Source organism: Sabethes cyaneus, chromosome 2 (assembly GCF_943734655.1).
Source record: "Sabethes cyaneus chromosome 2, idSabCyanKW18_F2, whole genome shotgun sequence".
NCBI lineage: Eukaryota > Metazoa > Arthropoda > Insecta > Diptera > Culicidae > Sabethes > Sabethes cyaneus.
This window is the reverse complement of record NC_071354.1, coordinates 186,463,534-186,487,545: the sequence shown is the minus strand read 5'-3', so window position 1 is coordinate 186,487,545 and position 24,012 is coordinate 186,463,534. Positions and strand designations below refer to the sequence as shown.

The 24,012-nt window shown below is 40.9% G+C and overlaps 2 protein-coding genes across 2 annotated transcripts; one reads left to right on the top strand and one right to left on the bottom strand.

The window, feature by feature from the left end:
• The first annotated feature begins 563 nt into the window (after positions 1 to 563).
• LOC128735004 (ras-related protein Rab-43) lies at positions 564 to 7,720 on the top strand. The gene is made up of 4 exons (XM_053829452.1): positions 564 to 1,013; positions 2,010 to 2,094; positions 2,165 to 2,421; positions 2,480 to 7,720. The coding sequence occupies exons 1-4, from the start codon at positions 801 to 803 to the stop codon at positions 2,582 to 2,584; spliced, it is 660 nt and encodes a 219-aa protein (XP_053685427.1). The 5' UTR covers positions 564 to 800; the 3' UTR covers positions 2,585 to 7,720.
• Positions 7,721 to 10,261: 2,541 nt separating this feature from the next.
• On the bottom strand, positions 10,262 to 23,585 carry LOC128736445 (RING finger protein nhl-1-like). The gene is made up of 12 exons (XM_053830929.1): positions 23,464 to 23,585; positions 23,266 to 23,405; positions 23,004 to 23,185; positions 22,798 to 22,884; positions 22,479 to 22,598; positions 12,353 to 12,440; positions 11,998 to 12,203; positions 11,784 to 11,926; positions 11,572 to 11,718; positions 11,161 to 11,349; positions 10,908 to 10,980; positions 10,262 to 10,842 (listed from the first exon to the last, which is right to left on the bottom strand). The coding sequence occupies exons 1-12, from the start codon at positions 23,583 to 23,585 to the stop codon at positions 10,369 to 10,371; spliced, it is 1,971 nt and encodes a 656-aa protein (XP_053686904.1). The 3' UTR covers positions 10,262 to 10,368.
• Positions 23,586 to 24,012: the final 427 nt, after the last annotated feature.

Sequence of the window (24,012 nt, the reverse complement as noted above, 5' to 3'; positions counted from 1 at the left end):
TGTAGGAACTCACCGCACTAACTACGGCTTACATGAACCAGTTCGACACTTGGCAAATGAATATAACCGTCGAAGACAAACCTTTGATTTTTAACTTATGGACCAATGTTTTTAATTATGTTTAATTTGTGGTGATTGTTATGTATTTTATGTATGTATTTTTAGCTGCTAAGATTTAATGTAAACTTATAAAAAGATGCTGGGTTTTTATGCCATTTTGAGAATGCGTTTATTGTGCAACTCAAGATGGCTTTTCCCAGCCATATATTTCATTAAGACCTTGAGTCGGATGGAATTATTAAAAATAAACAAATAAACAAACAAATAAACAAATATTGGGATCGAACTGAATCGATCTGTTCGTAATAAATTCATTCGGCTTAGTCGTAAAAGATATTTCTTTTGCATTCACATTCGCGCTCGGGATCAAAGAAGCGTTCACTAGTGAACAGTGCAGTACGTCGTAAAACGTCAAAACACGCCCATTGCACCAACACATGCACGCCCCGTTTGTCAAAAGTCCGTACTGCCCGTGTCAGTTCAGTCTCCCAGTTGCTGCAGTATATCATAAATTTCAAAGGAAAACAACAGATGTGCAAACTCGCTGGAAAAGTGTCACTAAACTGAATTATTTAATTACGATATCTCGGCAGGAAGTAACCCAATCGCAGAGAAAATTGACCAAGAAGTGAGCCTCTAGATAGCTCACTCGTTACTGCTAGGGATTTGTGCGTCAGACCAGTTCCAGGAATTCAGGAACGCTGCACTGCAGGATTCTTTTTTGATGACACCTGCCCGAAATGTCCGTCCGTAATCCAACTACGCTGATGTCCATCAGCAACGAGGAAAGCTTCGATTTCCTGTTCAAAATCGTTTTGATCGGAGACTGTGGGACTGGCAAAACCTGCATTGTGCAACGTTTCAAATCCGGAAATTTTATCGAAAGTCATGGTAACACCATTGGAGTGGACTTTTCGATGAAAGCAGTCACCGTAGATGGGAAAAAAGTCAAGGTAGGTACAAATGTTGGTTGTGGCTTTTACATTGTGCTTATAATATAGTTTTGTTTATGAGCTTGTTCTCGTGAAAAAATACTGCTACATATATGTAGGTATGTTAGATAGCCTCTGTGCGACGTTTGGTGAAGCCTAGCCTGTTGGACGTAATTAATTAGCATGATAATTGAGATTGCTTCACACGACCTGTATGGCCTGTCACGGAAGAAAGCTTTTGCTAGAATGCATTCAGGTTACACAACTCCCAGTGGTGATATGTGGTGATATGAATACGGTCGGGTGGATTAGTTGGGTTTTTGCATTATTGTTAATGCAGCAAATCCCTGTGAGATAAGGGAGTTTTGTTTCTCTTGACGCGTGAAGAAGATTCCGTGCAAACAAAGTAAATACGCTGCACGGATTGAAAAAAAAAACTGTTTAAAATAGACACTGCTGAAGCGCGTGATTGCGCTCATCGATGCACCGCCGCAGGCACGGTGGAGAGTTAGATGCTTTGTTTGTTACTTCATTCATTGGTTCGAAGTTTTTCATTGCAATCGTTCGAACTGCAATGATTGGCTTGTATGGGAAGCAATCGGTGGCTTTGTTTAAGCTTTGGTGCATAGTAGGTACATACCTATAGCGCGGATTCGGTGTGCAGCCTTCCCAATCTAAGGCAATTTTGTAACTTTGATATTTTATTGCTTCATTTGTCTTTGCGTGGCTCAAGGATTGAATTGATGAAATGTGTGTGACTCATAGGAAATTAGATCGTTCGAAAGCAGGGTTAGCTAATTGCATGTGACTTACGTTCGTTATCTTCGTTATAATGTCTTAGTAGTAAAAATTTTTTATCGACTTTTAAAATAGCACAAAGGTGAAAATGTGTTGTACGCAAAATAGATCCAAACGCAATGATAATAAACTTTAATTATACGAGTATGCATTAAGCTGTAGTATTTTAAACAAAAATGATTGTTGGTACTTAACGATTTCGACAACACTCAATTTCAGCTTCAAATTTGGGACACTGCCGGTCAAGAACGCTTCAGGACCATAACACAAAGTTACTACCGATCGGCGAATGGTGTTATCATAGGTTGGTACTTAAATAAAATCCCTACTTGTCTAAGGTACGCCAATTGTTCTACCATATTTTCATCTCACAGTTTATGATATCACTAAGCGATCGTCGTTTTTAAACCTGCAACGATGGATCGATGAAGTGCGTCGTTACACCGCCTCCAATGTGATGATTTTTGTGATAGGCAACAAGTGCGATCTGGACGCGATACGGGAGGTGGAATTTGCCGAAGCGCAAACCATGTGCCAATACATACCGGAGATTATGTTTGTGATGGAAACATCGGCCAAGGACAATCGGAACATTGAGGATGCCTTCATGACGTTAGCCACTGAGCTGAAGGTGGGTTAATTCGGGTGAAAATGTTGATTTTTTCTTTACAAAAAGTTGTTATTTGCAGAGGCGGCATGATAATATTAGCGCCGACGATGACATCGAGGGGATCACACTGGGGCAAAGTATGTCCCTATCGGTTAGTAACTGTAGCCTATGTAGTAGAACGTAAAGTCGTTGAGTCCTACTGTCGTATTTACTTATGATGATCCATAAAGGTAGGTTTGTTTTTATGTATATACAACTCATTATCATGGATTTTCGTGATCTGTGAAAACTAATGTAGTTTGTAAAACTATAAGTTGAATTTTACGAAAAAGAGAGAGATAACTTATATCGAACAATAATCTAAAGTTGTTCTGTTGAAATAATTGAGCATCACCTACAGTTGAAAAACAGGCGACCATTTGCTTCCTCCAATCCCGCAGGCTGTCTATGCTAAGTTTAACGTTAACATATTAGATGCAGGTAACAAATGATTTTGTTTAACATGTAACGCTCTATTATTCACATACGTTAGGGAAAATACTTCATTCTGCAACCGGTACTATTTTCAAATACTATATTTTTACTATGGCGAAGAACTGATTAGCAATAGTGCATCTACCTAGATACTAATAAGGATATGTAAACGGGAGAATGTTTTGCATAACGGTAAAAACTGTTGAGGCCTATTTATGTTTTGTTTGTAGGTCATTTTAGTAAGATTTCATAAAAATTTGTGCAAACTAGATTAATACTTAGGGGTCAGGTGCAGCACCGCTTCAGAATGGCTGGTGTAGGATTCTTACAGCAGTTGAGGCCCCGCTCGGCAGAGAAGATTAGTTTGAATGGGTCTTCGCATCGCATTCCCAGTTGCAGAACAAATTGTATCTACAACCTGAGTGTTAGGACGAGTGAGAACCTGGCCAAGCACAGACAGGCATGGAATGGCATGATCACGATGTTGAGGCAGAAGAAGCACCAACGGGAAGAATGGAATCGTGAAGAGTTGGCTCTTACCAATGAAGCGCAATAGTTTTACGGAAAGATTAATCGATCGAACAAGGGCTATCATCTGTCGCTTGAAGCCAGGCGTGGAGATGAAGCAAGCAGACGCGCACATCCACCGGGTTCGACGTTACGAGCGTCCCCCAACCAACTCCAGCTCGACACCAATACCATTTGTACTCCAACATTCTCTGATAGCTACAATGTACTTTGGTTTAGCACTGTTGATTATGAATCCCAACGTCGCTACTTCCAATTTAAAGGCTAAAAAGCCTCTTCTTGATTCTTGAGATCTCGTGTTGGAGGTACCGTTCGTTTACCAGTTTGCTCTTCGTACTGCACCTTCCAAGCCAATGTTGAATAAAAAGTTGAGAGCGCATTCCTCGCTTCAGCCCATCCAACGGGAACGTCTAACATGTGGACTGTGGTCTAACCTGCTATTCTGACGCTTGATTGGGATCCTTCTAGTGTCGTTCGAATGAGCTTTATAAGTTTTGCTGGAAAACTATGCTCAAGTATTCAAATCCATCCATCCATCCTGTCTTGTGCTGATGGCAATACAACTTAACTACCGTTCGCATTTCTAAACTATATGGGTCATCCCTAGCAATACTAACTTCTGCATCATCGAGAACTACCGACGATGAAGTATATATTCTTCAGCTCTAGGATCATTATGTCTCTGTTTCGACGCCTAGTCGCTGTGAACATTTGACTTCTGCTCCGGTTCTTCTGTTACTTTCTCACATTCTATACTTAGGGTGCTGGGTGGGTTCGTCTCCGATGGGTCTTCGTCTACTTTCCCGACATAGAACCGTTAAAGTTAACGAATCTTATACAAGGCTATTATTACCTACCATCATTATACGTATGTAATAAAACCCACATTACTTACTTCACTTACTTATGTGCCCAAGTCCACCGGTCCGATAAAACAAAGGGATGAAATCAGAGATCTCCACTGCCAACGGTTACCCGCCAAGGCTTTCACCAAGGTCTACCTCTTCTACGCTGTGCTTGCGGATACCAGTTAAGTGCTTCTCTGCAGATCTTGTTCGCTCGTTTCCTCAAGGTGTGTCTGATCCACTTCTACCACTTCCAATTCGTGAAATAACTGGGCGTTACACCCGACTTTCACGAGTATAGCGTATAGTATAGCAAGGTGAGGAATAACAAAGCCGCCGACAAAGGCTCTTCAGTTATGGCAGAGAAACTCTTACTAGGCTACTGTAGTGGATTATTTTCCGGACCTGAAAGAAGCAAATACTACCAAAAGGTAGCGGATAAAGTGAGCTATCCCCCCCTTCTTCCAAAAGTGGTGACAACCTAGAATACTGCAACTATCCTATTTCGACGTCTATAATCGTAAGTCACGAGGCTCATGGGCCAACGCTAAGTGGGTACACTGGGAGTCCTTAGTATCGTGGACCAAAGTATATGAATCTATACATTAAATTTCTAATTTCTATTAAAATTTCTACTTCAAGGTATATAATGTAGTTGAGAAAAAATAGCTATAGCAGATGATTTACGATAATAATGACATCCTCTCGGATAAACTTACTTGATTGAATAAGGTTCTCACGAATCGTGCGAATACAAATCCGGCAGAACACTAAGACAATGTAATCCTCCTTTGTGCTTGCTGATCAAATTTGCTTTTAAACTTATGGGAACGGTAGTCGTATCGTTGAGTGGTACGATTTTTTCGAAAGTGTTTCAACTTCTAGGCCCACCACCAGATAAAAAGCCCACCAGATAACCACCACCATTAACCACCAGATTAAAAGCGAAAGTTGGTTAACTGAAATTAACACAGTCGATGATTTGTTTGAATTGAAAAATCAACATGCTTCAAACCAAATTCAGAAAACATCAGAATTAATCCACAGATGGTCACATGGTCATATGGTCACGATGTGTAAATCATGAAAATAAATGTTCCCAAATTTGGTGCAAAAATGTTTTGAACTACTGACGTTTGACCCCTCTGTTTGTAGTGCCGGTGCTAGATCTGGAGCGTATGTCCTCCGTAAGCAGCGTCAAAGCTTCAACACCACAAAGAACTATTGGTCTAAAAAGGGTTCCGTATATTGTCATCCTCATAGGGCAAAGCAGGCCGGATTTCCCACTTGATGCGCCGTTGAATCTTCTTACTAGTGTTGTCGTCTGCGGTCACCAGCGATGCCAAATGCACGAAATCTTCTATCATTCTTGGTCGTCGCCGTCCGTAGGATGCGTGCGTTTGCATCCTTTGAGCCTTATCCTCTCATGTATTTGGTCTTATCCCGACGCATCTAGACTTCGCTTTCAGTCTGGCGCAGATTGCTTCCGCCGTCGCAAATTTCCTGGTTATCAGGCTTGGCATACACTTTTCGCTTCGATTTTGCTCTTTTGATTACTGCTTCTCAGCCAAGCAAAATTTGAAAAAGTGATGTATGGGGTGTGTGTAGAATTTGTTATAATCTACAATATTGCTGAAGGAAGCATTACTGTGCATTTTGTATTTATGGCGCTATAAGGCTGCTACCCTCTTGGTAGCTAAAAGAGCGCTCTTTTTGCTACAAACGGCGCTGCTACCGTACAACGCCGTAAATACTAAAGATAAAGCTTCACTTTCTTCAGCAATATTATAGATAATTACTAGCTCTATAAATGCCCCATATACCACTTTTTCAAATTCTGTTTGGCTGAGGAGCAGTAATCAAAAGAGCAAAATCAAAGCGAAAAGTGTATGCCAAGCCTGCTGGTTATGATATGAAAGTCATCTGCAAAAACCAGGAGTTGGCTAGTTTTACTGAAAATCATGCCTCTCGTTTTGATTCCCACTTGTCCCCCGTCAAAAACGATGTTGAAAAACATGTAGGATAAGCCGTCACTTTGTCTTAATCCTCGACGCGGCTGTTCCCGAGATGCGCACGAATCGCGTTATTCAATGTAGCTCTGATCAGTTGGTCCGGAAACCTGTGTTCGTGCATTATTTTCCATAGCTGGTTTCGATCGACGGTATCGTATGCTGCTTTGAAGTCAATCAATAAAGATGTGTGGTAGTCCTTTTTTGTATGGATATTGTCACTACGACCAGCATGTTGATCTATTGTGATATCATCCAGGTGTTGTTCCGCACTTCATTATTTTTGCAGTATCGCTATAGAGTGAGGGAAAATTGCTTATTATCCGTGCTTAAGTGTCGGTGTTTTCACTCTTTTTTTCCGTCTACGCTTCTTACTACTTTTCAACTAATCTAACTAGAGCCAGGGAGTGCGGATACTAATTGTAATTTGCCCTTGAACAAGAGGCTTCATCCATACCTCAAGCAAGTTCCACTCTTATAACTTGCCCTGGCAAGAGGCTCCGTTATTAGTAAATGCAGAATTCAGGAAGAAGGATGTGTAGGATCGTGAGAATAAACCCATGCTAAAGTCACTTAACATCGAATGGCCTGATTCTACTAAGATTTGAACCCCCGACCACTCGCTTGTCAAGGCAGATTCGGTAAGCTTACGGCTACAGGACTCCCGTGGTAGGGCTTCCATGAAGCCCGCCCTACGACACCTTGTTATATCGGTGGCAGCCGCCGTAACAGTATCTGGGAGAGCTCTTTTTAGGCGGCGTTTACGAAACCGCTTAGTTGGTTTCGAAGTACGATGCTGGTCCAACAAACCTAAATGTCAAACCTAAACAAACCTAAATGGCTCTTACGTTGCACAAAAAAATTTATTTGTTAAACCTAAATGGGGCTGCTAAATGTCGACCAGCATTTGAAAAGCGCGGATAAGCCAACTGTCAAACAGAATGAGAGAGAGTTATTTTTTGCTAGAGCAGCATAGGAAAATGAACTCTCACTCGTTCTGTTTGACAGTTGGCTTATCCGCCCTTTTCAAATGATGGTCGACAAATAGAGTCAGTAGGATTGTTTCACTAGCCCCGTGACTGTCCTGTACTGTAATCAGAGCCGTAGCGTAACATTGTGGCGCCTTTGGCGGAAACCAAATTTGGTTCCCCCTTGTTTCTTAAATCAGTGTTCCTTCTAAAAATTCTTCGACGTTCAGCAAGCGATTCACCAGAACCATCGCTATGGTGGAACAAAAGATAGATAGATGTCGGTATACTCAACTCTTGTACCTCTAACTCGTGGCCTTGTAGATCAGCTCTTCCTTCGTTTGAGCTCAGCCCAAAAATATTCTATTGGTCGCAGTTGGGGGACGTTGGGAGAGTTGGTTATCATCGGTACAACGATTATCTTCAGCCGGTTCAGCTCCATCTGTGATCTGTTGGCACGATGAGCCAAGGCCTGGTCCGCCCAAAAGGTTCCAAAGTGGTGGGGAGGGGGGGGGGGGGTTGTTCCAAAACAAGGTGGCAGCTTCCGGTAGGTACTTCGTACTGTATCTTCGTATCTCCTCATTCACCGTAAGCCTCGAATTCTCTGGTCGCTGATCGGCCACGGAAGAATCTTTTCCGGGAACTTGGCGCGGAAGTTATACTTGATATCATCGCTTACCTTCTTGGTGGGGGACGTAAAATACTTCCCGGCTCATGGCGTGCAACGTTGAGAACGCCTTGCTCTCGGTCTTCATGTTCAGCTCCTGCTGCACGTTGCTGCAGGTTTTCGTTCATCGCTTTCGCCTTTATCGCGGGAGAGGATGTTGTTGTTTATTCCAGATTGGCTCTATTCAGCGGATACGAAGTGCTTCACCATGTCCAACTTCTTCGTTATGGGGTGGAGCTGGCAGTACGAACAAAGAATCGAGCGTAGTTGTTTGAATGTTTTCGCAATGGCTGCTGATAACATGGCGTAAAAATCGCTAAAATCAGTCATTTTTCATGCTTATGTTATTGTTAATGCTGTACTGAAACGCAGGCTTTTTTGCCACCAACAAGAGCTAGCGCGTTTTTTTAGATGGGAGATGGGACGTACAATTCCTTCCATCCATTTATTCGGTAGTTTTTCCTACTCCCAAATCTTGGAAATAACCCAGTGTACAGCTTAATTATTCACGATCTCTGTTCTCCTTCTTGCGTTTTTTACTCCTCAGAATCGTTATTAACTAATTCTTTGCTCGTCGGTATTTGGCCATGTTCGCCCTAGTGGTAATGCTCAGATAATTTTTCCAACCTATTTTTTTCCTCTTCCCCGCTTATTGGCAGTCCATCAAACCAAGCATTCCATACACTCCGTGGCTCTTCACATGGTGTCGTGGTAGCGGCCTCTTCGATGATCGAGCGTATTCTGTCCCAACCGTCTTCGAGAGTTGAAGCACCGAACTCGGCAGAAGAAGGCATTGCTTCATTTTGTATTCGTGTGTAGTTCTTGACAGATATAGGTTTATCTTTCTACCTAATATTCAGCCAAAGAGGACAACAGTTTTGAGCGCACATATACTAGTACTAGGAGATGGTCAGAATCGATATCCGCAGTCCGTAGGGAACGTATCTATGCGTGAGGCAAGAGTGCTTCGTACTAGGCCTGGTGCCTTGCTGCACCCGGTCGCCACCAACGAAATTCAGCGATCTGCAGTTTGAAGTACCGAGTTTCCATTCATCGTCCTTATTTCGTTGCCTAGGTCTATGCCGAATATTTCGATCCGTGTTTGCTTGAATGTTCGTAATAGTTTAGCTTAGATAGGTTACCTTGCTAGGGTCATGCTACCGAGTCTCGTTATAGGCTGCCATCTTAGCTTTAGTGCCGTGACACCACGTTTCCTAGTTCAGCCGCCCACTCTGGATCAGACGCTGTCGTGAGCCGCTCCTAACCTAGAGTGCAGGCACTTAGAATGTAGAACCGTTAAGAGCCGCCCCTGACATGAAACAAACGCTAATAGCTGGCAAGGTTACGCCTCATGCTGACACTCAGCATTACTTCCTTTCCTTTCCATATACGACATTAGTTTCCACCGAGGTTGGTTATCCAATCATGAAGTTACCTGCATAAATGCAGTCAGGGTGTTGACCAACTATCGAAACATAAATGTGTGCCTCAAAGGGTTTAAAAATATTCTCACCATAATGTGTAAGCACGCAATAAGCTACTAAGTGAGGCCATTTTTTAGAATTTTATAGTCGCGAAATAAAGTTTGCCTCAAAACTGGCGCTTCTTGGTAATCAAAATTAATACTTATATGGAAAGATATTCCTAATTTATTCGTAGATTTTTTTCTTTTCGCAACTATCGCTAGGATTTGAGTTTTACAATCGAAAACATCACTAATAAATAGGTACTGATGTTATCAAACATTTACGTATATATCTTTGTACAGCTTGTTAGGTAATAAAATACTTGTCAGATAGAAAAAAGTATACTATGAGAGGAGTTAACGTTATAAAATAAATACAGTTATTATTGTAATTGAGATAAGCTTACTTTTACGACTTTATGTTGTTCATCTGAAACGCGGTTGCAGCGTGCCTTTCTTCTAATCAAACCCTTGAAATTTTCTGGTGTCCTCCCACTTTTCGATGATTATTTTAAAAATTGATATCAAAATTATATAAATTGTTTGGCACCGTATTCTTACAGCACAGTTCAAAGCGTTAAAATTGAATCTCTTGAAACTTAGTTCAACCATTTTTAAGCAAATCGATTGTTATCTCATATTGTTTCAGTTTTGATTTTCATTTCGATTGTAAAGTAAGAAATAGCTATCTTCATGTTAACAGATTTTTCTAACTGAATGGCACTAAGCAAACGATATTACTGAAACAAACAACACATAATCAAAATGGTCGCATTGCCGAGAAATAGCAAACAGGGTCTATCAGTTGGTTTGGTGAAGATTTATATTGTGTACCAATACTTAGAAGAGAACATTACTTTATTTCTTATAGAACTAATTTACACTGCGTCCGGAGGTGATAGATATTTATTTAATTATATTATACCACAGAGTGACCGTTGAACAAAAACTACAGATATATATTTTTGTAAATATGGCCGAAACAATAAACTCCTAATCTCTCTTCGGTGTTCTACACAATCACCTGAACGGTGTGATTTCGGTAATCGCTGATGATAATCTCACGGTCCTCGGTGACAGCCAGTCCGGATAACCAGTTGAACTTCCCGGGCGATTCACCTCGCGAGCCAACCGCCGCAACGAACTGACCGTTCGGACGAAATATCAGCACCTTTGCGTTGCCACCGTCGCCTACCAGTATGAAACCGCACGAATCAACCGCAATCACCTCCGGGTACTGGAACTGCCCCGTCGCGGAACCAGTTTGGCCAAACTCCCTGACTTTTTCGCCACGTTTGTTGAAAGTTTTGACTCGCCGATTGCCGCTGTCCAGAACAACGACCGTGTCATTGTGAATCGCTATACCCGTCGGACTCTTGAGATCTACGTAGCGCGTTGGAACTTTTGTTTGTGTTGCCTTAAGTAGCTGCTCCTTTACGACACGGCCAAATTGGGAGAGCATCCGACCGGTAACCGCATTGATGCACTGGAAAACGTGAGAAAAAATAGTTAAACAACAGTCATTTTTCACAATAATATAAGGTAAGTCACCTGAACTCTATCGTTACCCGTATCACATATGAAGAGTGAGTCGTTGGGACCAACAGCCAATCCTTCTGGTGACCTGAAATATATAGTTCGAAATTATGTATACCCTATTATGTAAGTCGAGTCGAATAAATCGACTGTCGAGCAGAAATGGTCGCGACCAATCGAGTAATTTTGCTTCGTTGAGTGTTCGACTCAATCGAGCTCGAATTTTATAATTCCAAAGTGACACTCGACATGACTCGAATCAGCCTACCGTAAGTAGCCCTCCTGATCTCCCTTGTCACAAAGCTGCCGAAGAAATTCTCCGCTAGCAGTGAACACAAAAATGCAATGTTTCCATTTATCCGATACGAAAACTGCCTTTTTCGTTGCATCGAATGCTATGCCATTTGGGTAGACCATGTTGTCGTGACAGATGCGCTGTACTATTTCCCCATTCGATCTGGAATTTAGATAAAAATGAAAACCCAACTAATCATTCAAATGTTAAGTCATTCACACAGTTCGTTGAATTGAGCGACGTTCTAGACGTTATCCATAGGTATGAAACGAGGTATCGGATATCTGATCGAACGATGATGGTATTCTTGAATTCGACAAGCATAATCGAATGATAAACTTAGTGTTTAAACTTGTTAAATAAAAAAAGATCAACAGTACTCACTTATTAATGACAAACACAATTTTGCTCTCGGCTCCTGCAATGTAAATTAGCGGTTGATCAGTTGATGCGTGTTTCCATGGCGCTAGACCAACCCCTGCCGGACGATGACACTTGTTCCAGAATAGTTTCGGTTTAAAAGAGTGGTTCCTGTTTAGATGAAACATTAGTTTGAATTGGAATTCGCGCAAATCAAACCATTAATTAGTGTTGACCTGTAGAAAACCAAAACATTTTCCTGTGCGTTTAGTGTTTCCTTGTTTAAAGGACAAGGTTTTCGTGCCTCGTTTTCCTTGCTAATTTCGTTTTGGGGTTTGTTATCACTGCACGCATTCAGCACTTCAATTTTCATATTTTGCTGTAAAACATAAATAAAGTTTATGTCTTTCCATTAGAATTAGTAATAATAAATGATAAACCAACAAATACCTGATCAAACAGGATGATCTCCTTGCCCCAGTGGGAAATTTCTTCGAAGACAATCGAAATTTCTCTATGCAAATTCAGAAAGAGTTGCACCAGATTGCCATGTGCACCGATGGCGCTGTCCCCGATGGTGGCCCTCAGGTGTCGTATCTTCTCCATTACGAGCTCGTGTGAACAAAGCCCATCGTTTAGTATTCTTTGCGAACTGTCTACCGTTCGCACCCGGCGGTTGCATCGATGCACCGAGAATGGTTAAAAGGTAGTAAATAAATGAGGGGAAATTATCATGAAAATAACTGCAATCAGTGCAGTTGCAGTTTCTCCTCAGCTCGACAAATCGGTAAATCATAAATCTTACCTAGCAAAGAGCATTCATTACTTTGGAGAAGGCTTATTTGTTCCTCAAAGTATTCCTTGATTTGCATGTTGATGTCGTTGAAGCGACTCTGTAAAAGAAAAAAAAAACAAATTGTTTTCTTCATTGTTAAATACAACTATAAAGTTTACAAATGTTACAATTACTCATATTAGGCTGTAGAAGGCAGAGCTTTGTATAATAAGTGAAAATCAAATATTAAAAAAATATATCAATGCTTACATTGATTGTATTCTTGTTCAAACCCATTCGGAACAGAATTTCTATTCTGAATTCAGATCACCAAGAAAACAGTTTCGGAGAAAACTTTGCCGATTGAGTTTTTTCTGCTTGTTCATAACGATAATGGTCACAAATCTACACCTGCCTGGGCAGCGACTTGGTGCGTATAACCAGCAAAATTTTAGTATTCATAATTAGATCGAGACCCTCGAAGTTATGTGTGCCCAAAAGGCACATCGGTATTTGCGATTGCAATTACGTGTGCTGCATTGCAATACGCGGTGTGCGGCACGCGGCTTCTTGTTCCCTGCCATCATTGGTAACGGATTTTGTGCGAATGAAAATCGAAAGCTGACCAATTAGATCGAAACGAAATGTTGCTGTCTCGCATGTCAAATGTTCATCGGTACCAACGCCGGTTTATAATGTGGGTGGTAAAGATAAGTGATCAACAAAAATTTAATGTGACTAGCAAATATAGAAAATTTGCCAATTGTTTCACTTATGACAATTGTTCGGTATAGTAAGTGACAAGAAAGTAATCTGTGTGTTCACTAGTAGAGCTAGCTCGGTCCCATTAATTGCCGCTAGTGAGCTAGTTGACGACACATTTGAATCAAAGAAGGATTTCAAAAAAATGGTTTCGATACTATCAATCACAAAATCCTATTAAAAAACTAAATTTTTACGGTATTAGACAATAGCTAACGTTTTAGCTAACGATCATTTGTTCCGCAGGGCAGTAACCTGGGAGCTCTGACATTTTTAATTTATAAAAACGATCTTGCCAATATCCTTATAAATGAAGACCAAGAATGTTTGCAGATAATACTTTTTTATCTTACCCTAATGATAAATCTGACACTGATATTAACCAGCTACGTGAAAATTTGATAACGCTTCAGGTTTTCTTTGTGGAACACCTTTTGTCACTCAGTCATGCTAAGACAAAATATGTAATAATTTATTCATCTCGTTTCAAAATACATCGACATATTGAATTGATAGTAAGTGACAAGTATTTCAGTATTTCAACTCTACACTGAAATTGATTCTTTATATTTACGTGCTGCATCAAGAAATTAGTTTCTCGTGTAATCTGTTGTGGAAAACATCTGAAATCGAAATTTATCTCATCGCATTTATCTAGCGACTACAATACAATCACTATAGGCGACTCAAAACAGAAACACAACCACATTGGTCATTGTGAAAGGGAAACGAAAACCACAAGGTCTAGTAGCATCCGTAATGTCAATCGGAATTGATTTAGCAGGCTCTTCGAGGCATGTTTGCGAATTGTTTGCCAGAAACTTTAGCAATGGATTAGAAAGCGGAATCATTCCTGCACAGCAAATCGACGAGGTTTTTCTAAATGTTCAAGAGGATATTCTAGAAATGCGGAGCCTTACGTTTTCCCAAGCAATTAGAATCATCGTGGAAACTTGGACCAGAGAACATTCCACCTATTATTTTTAAGAAGTGTTGTAATGGTCTTTTTGCACCTCTTACTGCTGTATTCATTTCATATCCCAATCGATGTTCCCTGATACTTGGAAGCGGTTCATCTTTTTCTCGTGTATTTAAAAAGCAAGATTGTTGTGACGTAGCAAACTACCGTGGAATTACCTCTTTGAGCAGTGGATCCAAACTGCTTAAGATTTTTGTAAGCTAGTAATTGATGTACGAAGCCAAGCGAACCATCTGCTGTAATCAGCACGGATTCTACTGTCATTAATCTCATAATTAAATTTCCACAACATTTACAATTTACATTTACATAATACTGTATATGTAAAACGAAAGATGGTGCTCAAATCGACACGGTGTAGTGATCTGACAGCCACCTTCGACCGTAGGATATCCAAGCTTTGTAAACATATTGAAATCATACCAGGTTAATTGTCGCTTTCAGCAAAACTGAACGATGTCTCCTCTAGTGAATTTTGTAACCATTCTGGCGTTCCACAAGGAAGCTACTTCGGGCCACTAATATTTTCCTCAATATTTAACGATATTTTCGCGGTACTTGCACGAGAATCCAGACTGCCGTATGCTGATAAAAGGTGTCCCTCATCAGATTGCATCATGGAAAAACGCTGTAGAAAATTACCTGGTTGACCGATCCTTTTCAATCTTTCAGGCAATAAAATATAACCCATTGTTAAGCGTTTGGCATACTTATTTCATTCAACTTTAATACCATAAACGTATGCTCGCACCATACACTTAGCTTCACTCATATGGTTCTGTGCAACATCTAGCTGAAGCTTCTTCTGTAGACACTCGTTGAGGTAGATCTGCCCGTTTACAGTACCGGTAGGCGCGAACGGCGCATTCCATTTGCCACATGAGCAGATCGCTTGCCGAATCGTGGATTCCTTGACAAACTTTGAAAGTTTCTGCTTTCTTACTTCCTTCGGAATATTAAATTTGTGCTGGGCAGTGAAGAACAGTAGCCCTGGATGCTGCCGGAAGTCCGCCTTGATGGAAGTCTCATCATCCATGATGAGATAATGAGGCTTCGTCAGCATTTTGGTGTACAGTTTCCGGGCCCGTGACTTTCCCACCGTATTTTGCCGTTTGTCACGATTTGGAGCCTTCTGCACTTTGTACTTATGCGGTCCCTCCCGGTCCTAGGCTCTTGGAATGAAAGACTTGGACAGATTTACAGTTTTAGCCACATCCCTGACCGAAGCATTGGGATTCCGCTTAAACGCTTTCCCGCTTTCAACGCTGACCGCATTTCTCCTTCCGTTCGATGCTCAGAGTTTCGTAGTAATGTTTAATCACACAACTCACCGTTGACTGTACCTGATCAGCTTAACAATGTCATCATATTTATACACCTCGTACAACTCGTGGTTCATGAGTCTACGGCATTCGCCATCTTGCCGCCAAGTATTGACCGCAAAATTTTTCGTTCAGATACACCAAGTATACGCCGATCTGCTTCTCTCAACGTCCATGAGTCATGACTGTAGAGGGCTACCAGTAATATTAATGTTTTGTTCATCACTAATTTTGTATGCGTCCGTAAACTTCCCGCCTTTAGCTGGCTACGGAGTGCGTAGAAAGCCATATTTGCAGCAGCAATGCATCTTTTCTCATCTCGAGTAACGTCATTGACACATGTTACCAGAGTTCTCAGATATGTGAATTCGCCGACAACCTCGTACCGTTCCCCATCTATTTCCACCTCAGATCCAACATCATTCAGACTTCCCGGCTCTCTGCCAGCAACCATTTACTTCATTTTCACAGTGTTTATGATCAGTCCGATTTTTGCAGATTCTCTTCTGAAAGGCACAAATGCCTCGACAATAACTCTACGATCAACAGCAACAGAAGTCATCCGCAAAACCTAGGAGCATGTGCGATTTAGTGATAATGGTTCCATTCCTTTGTACGCCTGCTCTTCGTATCGCCCTTTTTTACGAGTAGGGAAATCTGCTGAGCACTTTAGAAGATACGGTACTATCAGACACCTGAGAAGACAACGCAGGTAGTGGGGTTAGGTATCCCGACCCCCCTAATGGGGCGTGAGGATCCGGACCCACTAAAACCCTACTCGAGTCTCCAGCCTTAATCCTCCCTGGTACCACCTTATCGGTATTACGGTACATGACGTTCCACAACACCGGGTCCAGTATGGAACCTTGCGGAACCCCTACAACACACCCCGGAACGCACTTCTGACCCTCCTCCGTGTTGTAGCATAGCACACGATGCTGGAAATAATTTTCCAGAATCTTGTACAGCGACAGCGGCACTTGAACGTTCCGAAGCGAGTTGGCTATGGAGTCCCAGCTAGCGCTATTAAACGCATTTCACACGTCGAGCGTGACAACTGCGCAATAACGGATACCCGTCCTCTTACACTGGATTGCCACCTCGGCTGTCTTAGTGACAGACAAGATGGCATCCACCGTAGATTTGCCTTTACGGAAGCCGAATTGGTTCCTTGACAAACCGTTTGTACCCTCCATGTACTGTATTAGTCTGTTAAGGGGGCATAGTACTTTTTACACCATATTTTTTGCATAATTTCAAATATTTTATTCTCGATAACGCGAAAAGCAAATCGATTCGGGTTTTCTGCATTCAAAACATTGCACTTTATACTAATATTTACAATTTTGTTTGCATATGTGAACCTCTTCCCCTCTCCCCTACGGCTCCTTGAACATGATCGTTCGAAAAAAACATGATTTGCGGTACCATGGATTGGCGCTGGAGGTCTTATCCGAATTGAAAAATTCCAAAACGACATGAAAGTATATTAAATTATCTCATGTTTGACCCATCCTTTTTTTAAAATTCGAACGCATAACAAAATGGCGGACATTCAAACATAAAAATCAGGTTTTTAGTCGAAAAAATTGACTTTAAACATTTCTAAAAAATACAAAAATAGTAATATCAAAAAAGGATGGGTCAAACACTAGATAATTTTGTTGGCTTTAAAACAAAAAAAGAATCATGAGAATTGCTTGAGCCGTTCTTGAGATATTTATGGTACCGACTTTCAAAACCTGGTTTCGAGAAAAACGACGTTGAACTTTTTATTCGCCGTGTAATCGCTCCAGACATGGGCGGTAAAAATAGCTGTAACTTTGTCAATTCTTGGAATTCATTGAAATGACTTGAAACACTTATGGTCACAATGTTAATCTTTCGAAATAATCAATAAAAAAAATTTCGATTTTTTTATGTTGAAAAAGTACTATGCCCCCTTAAGGATAACCCTCTTCAGCACCTTGCCGGCAGTATCGAGCAGACAGATCGGCCTATATGACGAGGGGACACCCGGAGGTTTTCCAGGCTTCGGCAATAGGACTAGGTTCTGTCGCTTCCATCTGTCCGGGAAGTGGTCATTTTTCAGGCATCTACTCATTACTGCCCCGAATAATTCGGTAGCCTCTAGACTAGCCGCTTTAATGGCCATATTCGGGATTCCGTCTGGCCCCGGTGCCTTGCTCACCTTTAGGGATTTAGCGATCTCAATCTCGTTCGTAACCGTTGCTTCCTCCCCAACCTCTTAACCGCCGTCGCCCACGTTATTTTGGATATTCGGCATGGAGGCCGACCATCTTACGCTATGGTCTGTGATACTGGAACGTTGGCCGTGGGACGACTCAGCGGCCCGAGGCCAGGGCCTTGGCTCGTGGCGAGGAAAGAGGCCCTCGATGATCCGCTCCAGCATCCCTGATGATCGCTCTGTAATCGCCCCGTCAAGTGCTATATTAAACAGTAGGTTAGAGAGCGCATCGCCTTGTTTCAATCCATCTAACGTCACGAATGCATCTGATATTTCAGCAGCTATTCTGACACTTGATTTGATTTGTCTAGCATTGTACGACACAGTTTTATTTGCTTGGTCGAAAAACCGTGCTCAAGCATTATGTGTCATAGTTCATTTCTTTTCACTGAATCGTACGCTGCCTTAAAATCCACAAACAGATGATGAGGCCACAAGTTGTATTCCCGAAATTTGTCAAGGATTTGACGCAATGTGAACGTTTGATCCGTAGTCGATCTTCCTTCTCGAAAACCACACTGGTAATCTGGAAATTAAATAAAAAGAAATCTTATCCAATTTAGTTCTACTATGTATTTCGTATTCTACTAAGACGCTCAAAAAACTTGAAATCGCGACACTGGAAATCGCCGACAAAGGATTCTGATAACGGTCTCAATCTGTTGAACAGAATACGGGAGACTATTCCGCCTATAAGGGGAATTTGGAAGTGTTATGCCCGATAGTTACTATAATCGTGTCGGTGTCCCTTGTATATCGGGGAAATGAGCTCTTCAAAGTGCTCTTTCCACCTGGCAGCCAGCACAGCCTCGTCAGTCAACATGTTTCTATCCTTGTCGTTGCACATCACTGGCACCGGGATGCTCTTATTCGCCGTACTGTTGACTATTTTATAAAAACTTCTCGCGTCGTTCCTGGCAGCGCACGTACGAGTATTTGGCTCAAAAGTTGGCCAAAATTCTAGTTTGCTTTCAATTAGTCGAAATTGGTAAAACCTCATCAAAAAATTGTCGTCTGACAATTCTGTATACAAAAGTACAAGAATCATTGATTAATTCCCCGTGAAGTGCAATTTATACCTTTTTCTTGTGTTTATAAAACATTGTATTTACAATAGTTTTGGGTGTGATGATGTGTATATATATGTGTGTACCTGTATGTATGTGTGTATATATGCATGCATGCATGCATGTGTGGGACTGGTGTATGTCTGTGTGATACTATTACTCATCTATTTCATTGTCGATGCTTTCTTCATGATTCTCTACTTCAAACTGATTAGGTACCAAAATCCAAATGAGTAGTCTAAAATCACTTTTCTATTTTTTGGTATTTACCTTATAATACTGAAGAGTGGATCCCAGCTACACAGAAGCCTATTTCAAACATGTCTGTTGGATTGTATTCTTGAAAATGTACAGCCAAAGTTTGGTTTATTTCAAATACTTTTATATTAAGGGCAATTTAAAAATACTTTTCTAAATTAACAAAAGAAATTCTTCTAAAATTTTGAATTTTTTCTCAAACAATCAAACTCACAACAAAGAGTTAGTATGCACATTATCCGGTAATGACAAATACTTCATTTTTGTGCAAACTACTTCAGTAATCGAATATTGTTCGTCGAAAAGCATGTTTGTTATTGAATTTTGACTGTATATAGCGCAAGAAATTTTCAAGTGTCCGAATATTATTATATCGGTGCCAAAATGTATTGTATCAATTCTGCATCTATTTTTCCTGACATTTATTAAAAACCTGTTTCGAATGGGACTTTGAGCGAAAACCTTTTCAATACGGTCTTGCCTGTTAGAGGGTTAGTAAAATGACGAAAAAATGGCAAAGCGGAACCAGGCGGAAAATTTTTCGATTCCGATATATTGTATAAGTTTTGACCTATCCGAAGGTGAGTGAAATTTTGCTGGGACATGCTCGGAAGGTTATCAACACATTGATCAAAAATCTCACTATTACCGCAATTCAGGAATAGCTCTTTAATATCGCTTTGTTCATTGAATTTTTTTGTTTTGGTATATGCATTTATGTATGAAAACTATTAAAAATATTCTTTTTTACGGATAAATGCTCAACCATGTTGAATATCGAATTTTGAAGTTTATACGAAAGAAGTGATAGGATGCTGCTTGAAAACTTAACAGACTGCAACAACAAAATGGCAGCGTGCTCAGCGAACAAAGACATCAATCCGGCATAGAATAACACTGACGTGACTAGTAGATCATGTTGTGATTATAGATACGATATTAAGATGAAAATCATGCATTTCATATTTCGGACTTATGGCCAACTTTTTGGGTCAAATACTCCTATGTCTGGCCAAACAACCTTCTACTTCACCGAGCGCCTGCTCCTGGTAGTGTGCGTGCGACTCCTAGCCACGTTCTTCTCATCTGTCGAGGTGTTATAGATGGCCATACCTCTGGCTGCAGCGACATTTATCAACCTCAGGTCGCTATCATTGGTCATCGAGTGAAGGCTCTCTTTTCCAATGATTTCGTATCCCCTATGATGATTTTGACGTCATGTTTTGGGCACTCTTTATATGTTTTATCAAGGGATTCGTAAAACGATTCCTTCACATCATCCAGTTTATCTTTCGTTGGAGCGTATATATTGATCAAGATATAGTTGAAGAACTTGGCCCTTAATCCTCAACAGGCAGATTCGGTCACTCACCGGCTTCCAGCGAATGACTCGTTTTTTCTGCTTGCCCAGTACCATAAACCCATCGCCTGCCTCTGCTATTTCACCGCCACTCTATAGAGACTATAGATTACAGAGGCGACAAGGCACTCAAAATCCGCTAAATTTTGAATCATAACGGAGAGTTACCTTTGTTTATGATGGGATTTTGAGTACCTTGTCGCCACGATAGGTACTTTCCAGTTTACTTAGGTAGCTTTTGGTTCCTAACGCCGATGACCACATCGGCCCGCCATACCTAAGTATGGACTGGACTACATTGGCTAATAGCCTTCGCTTGCTGCCATATACCGCAGAGCTATTAGAAAACATACGAGACAATGCCGAAATAGCTGTGGAAGCCTTCTTGCAGACACAGTCGACGTGGCTCCCGAACTTGAGCTTGTCGTCGACCATGACTCCAAGGAGTTTTAAGGACCGCGTTGACGAAATAGTGCAGTCCCCGACGCTGATATTTGCTTGCTGCACCGACTTGCGATTGTTCACCACGATAACCTCCGTTTTATGATGCGTTAGATCCAGTTTCCTAGATCGCATCCAATCTTCAACAATGCTTGTAGAGTGGGCAGCCGTCAACTCAACCTCTCTGATAGATTCACTGTAGACTTCCAAGGTGATATCGTCCGCAAAGCCGACAATCACCACCCCTACCGGGAACTTTAGTTTCAACACCTCGTCATACATGACGTTCCACAACACCGAGCCCAGTGATTGGAACGCACTTCTGACCGTCCTCCGTGTTGTAGCATAGCACACGATTCTGGAAATAATTTTCCAGAATTCTGTACAGCGACACCGGCACTTGGACGTTCCGAAGCGAGTTGGCTATGGAGTGCCAGCTAGCGCTATTAAACGCATTTCTCACGTCGAGCGTGACAACTGCGCAATAACGGATACCTGTCCGCTTGAGCTGGATTGCCACCTCGACTGTCTTAGTGACAGACAAGATGGCATCCACCGTAGATTTGCCTTATCTGATGCCGAATTGGTTCCTTGACAGACCGATGTGTAATGATGTGTACAATTTACATGCACGTTGTTCCTCTGACCGTTATTAAAAAATAAAATAAGCCATCAAAACGGTAAATGCCATTTGATTTGTATCGCCATGTTACACCTCCTAACCAAATTTTAAAATATCGTTAGATGAATTTTTGAGTTACGCTCTTTTGGAGTATTAACGGCCAAGTTGCTAATAAAAATCAAATTAAAATAAGCATAAGCATAGGATACCGCCCGTGTGCTGCTACTCCGTTATTGACCAGGACCAATGAAAATTGCAAAATGATGGCTGGAAAAAGCATACTTGGGACAGCACGCTATTCCTCATTGTGCAACCTTATCAGGTCCCTGCATGCTGATCAATACCGACGCCGGCCACGTCCGAATGCTGGTCCTGATGGGATGGGAAGGAATGTTAGTCCAATACTTGTTGCTACTAAAGACCAGAGAATCCTCTGCATCTTCACAAGTATTTCGGGAAAGGGATTGTTGTTAGTAGATGGGGGGAGCTAGATGGATAGGGTAAGTATGTAAGCACCAGTTATATGAGACTACCCTGGATATTCGAAAATTTTCTTGTAAAGCCAGTAATTACAATAATTAAGATATAAACAATACCTTTTTCACAAATTTAATATAATGTCAATGGTGCTCATATATAACCATAATTCTATTTATATCGAACAATACTATGCACATGCGAGATTTACGGCTCGAAAACTACGTGACAACTTGAACTTATTACCTATACCTGAAAATAAAAATCAGGGATAACGAAACGAGCCAATATAGTCCCTAAGTTGATAAGCGTTTCCTCCTATCAATGCTAATATGCAGAGATATAGCGCCCTGCACGCTTTGCTAATAAAAGTAAAATAAAAATCTTTAAAAACACTTCCAAATTGACTACATTGTTTTACAATAATTTATGAATATGCTGCTTAATAAGCTGAAAATAGCTCTTCTGTCTTTGTAAGTTGAAATAGCAGCGGAATTCGTGGGATATTATTCTAATATATCCATTATCATTCAATTTCAAAATATATACATGTTAGAGATGCAAAAAACCACAACGGTAATCTAATATAATAGTATTGGCCAACTAAGAGACTGACTTACCTTATAGGCGGTCACTTTGTGGTCCATTTTTTCACTGGCCGAGTTGAGTTGCACATCAAGTTGCCGAACTTGTTTGGCAAGTTCATCCATGTGGGTTTGCCAACAGATGGCACATAGGATCTGGAATCGAATTGTCTGAGGTGATCAACAATATATTATTCTTAGTTGTAATATCGTATTTATGGTAACGAAGATCACTGTTAATAATTAACTAATAGGTGGCTTGAACAGAAGGTTCTGAAACCAAACATGTATCCTTATCTTTACCACCACCCGTTTGTTCTACTGTAAGGCCAGCAATGCAGCGCTTATCACCTACCTGTTTGCAGTGATCACAATTTTGCATCATAACGCTACCGAACGTATCGCATTTGTAACATTTCGAATGGGACTCTTCGTTAGGGCACTGAAAAACATTCCAAGTATGGTTAGCTGGCGTTTCCTTACTTAAATTAATGAAGAAGCAATGTTTTGTACCCCGCAGTAGTGATAACATCATTAGCTATTTTATCAAACTTAACTTACTTTGCCGGTGGTAGCCAGCAGCGATAAGGACTGATGTTGGTCTCGGAAGACTGGCACATTCTGTTGACCGTCCAGCACCTTCATTACAGAGTCAATATACAAATTTGGTGGCAAGTTCGATATATCACCGGAAACGGACGATAATTCCTGCATGCTATTGCAGGTTGGACACATAATATAATCTGTAAAAAAAACAAAATTGTTGTGTACATTCTAATGTTAATAAAATAACGTATCATGATACTATTTCCTTTTAACCTACTTTCATGATCAAGTTGCTTAAGTGATAATTTTAGGCACGCAAGACAAAACGTATGCTGACACTGGAGCATTTTTGGTGATCGCAGGCGGTTCTGGCAAATTGTACAAATTATCAAATTCTCCAAGGCACGCATGGATTCACTGCAAACATACTTAATAGGTTAGATTAAATTTCACTTTCTATACGATAGTTTTTTACTCTGATGAAATTCCGCCGGTAGAAAGTGATCTCGGGCCGAGTTGTTTCTGCATATTGGCAGCATTTTCTGAATCACTTTCGTAATCTATAAGTTGAGCGGATCGGGATAAATTTTTGGCCATGACAGCAAAGGTTGCGTGCTAACCGGTCGGGAACTGTGAATCTACTGTCCATCAACTTTCAATTTGTAAAAATTCAATTTAGTTCTCGTTTATCTAATCGAGTATCAAAACACGATTGTATGTTTCAGTTCATTGGCACATCAGGTGGAACTTGTTTATACATCCAGTGACACAAATTTGCTTTTTCACTTTTGCTGCTTCCTTCTTGACTACGATTTGATAGAGATCTATTATGAATCAAAGTGCATAACATAACGAATTAAGACATTGATGAACGTATAGTCCTGGTTATAATGGTCTCCCGTGATTGGTTTGGACGAATCGGCAAAAGCACGAGTGAAAGTCCTCTCAGTTTGCAAGAGCGCCAAAATGTTTACTGACAAATTCAAATTGAATTAATAGGGGAAATATTTTTCCATGCAGTATA

What these genes read in the sequence shown, in the direction of transcription:
- LOC128735004 (XM_053829452.1), top strand. Translation starts at nt 801, where the DNA reads ATGTCCGTCCGTAATCCAACTACGCTGATGTCCATCAGCAACGAGGAA. An exon ending in GGCGAATGGTGTTATCATAG is followed by an intron (nt 2,095 to 2,164) that starts GTTGGTACTTAA and finishes TTCATCTCACAG; the next exon opens with TTTATGATATCACTAAGCGA. An exon ending in CGTTAGCCACTGAGCTGAAG is followed by an intron (nt 2,422 to 2,479) that starts GTGGGTTAATTC and finishes TGTTATTTGCAG; the next exon opens with AGGCGGCATGATAATATTAG.
- LOC128736445 (XM_053830929.1), bottom strand. Translation starts at nt 23,585, where the DNA reads ATGGCCAAAAATTTATCCCGATCCGCTCAACTTATAGATTACGAAAGT. An exon ending in TGCTGGCTACCACCGGCAAA is followed by an intron (nt 22,885 to 23,003) that starts GTAAGTTAAGTT and finishes AATGTTTTTCAG; the next exon opens with TGCCCTAACGAAGAGTCCCA. An exon ending in AGATCATCCTGTTTGATCAG is followed by an intron (nt 11,927 to 11,997) that starts GTATTTGTTGGT and finishes TATGTTTTACAG; the next exon opens with CAAAATATGAAAATTGAAGT.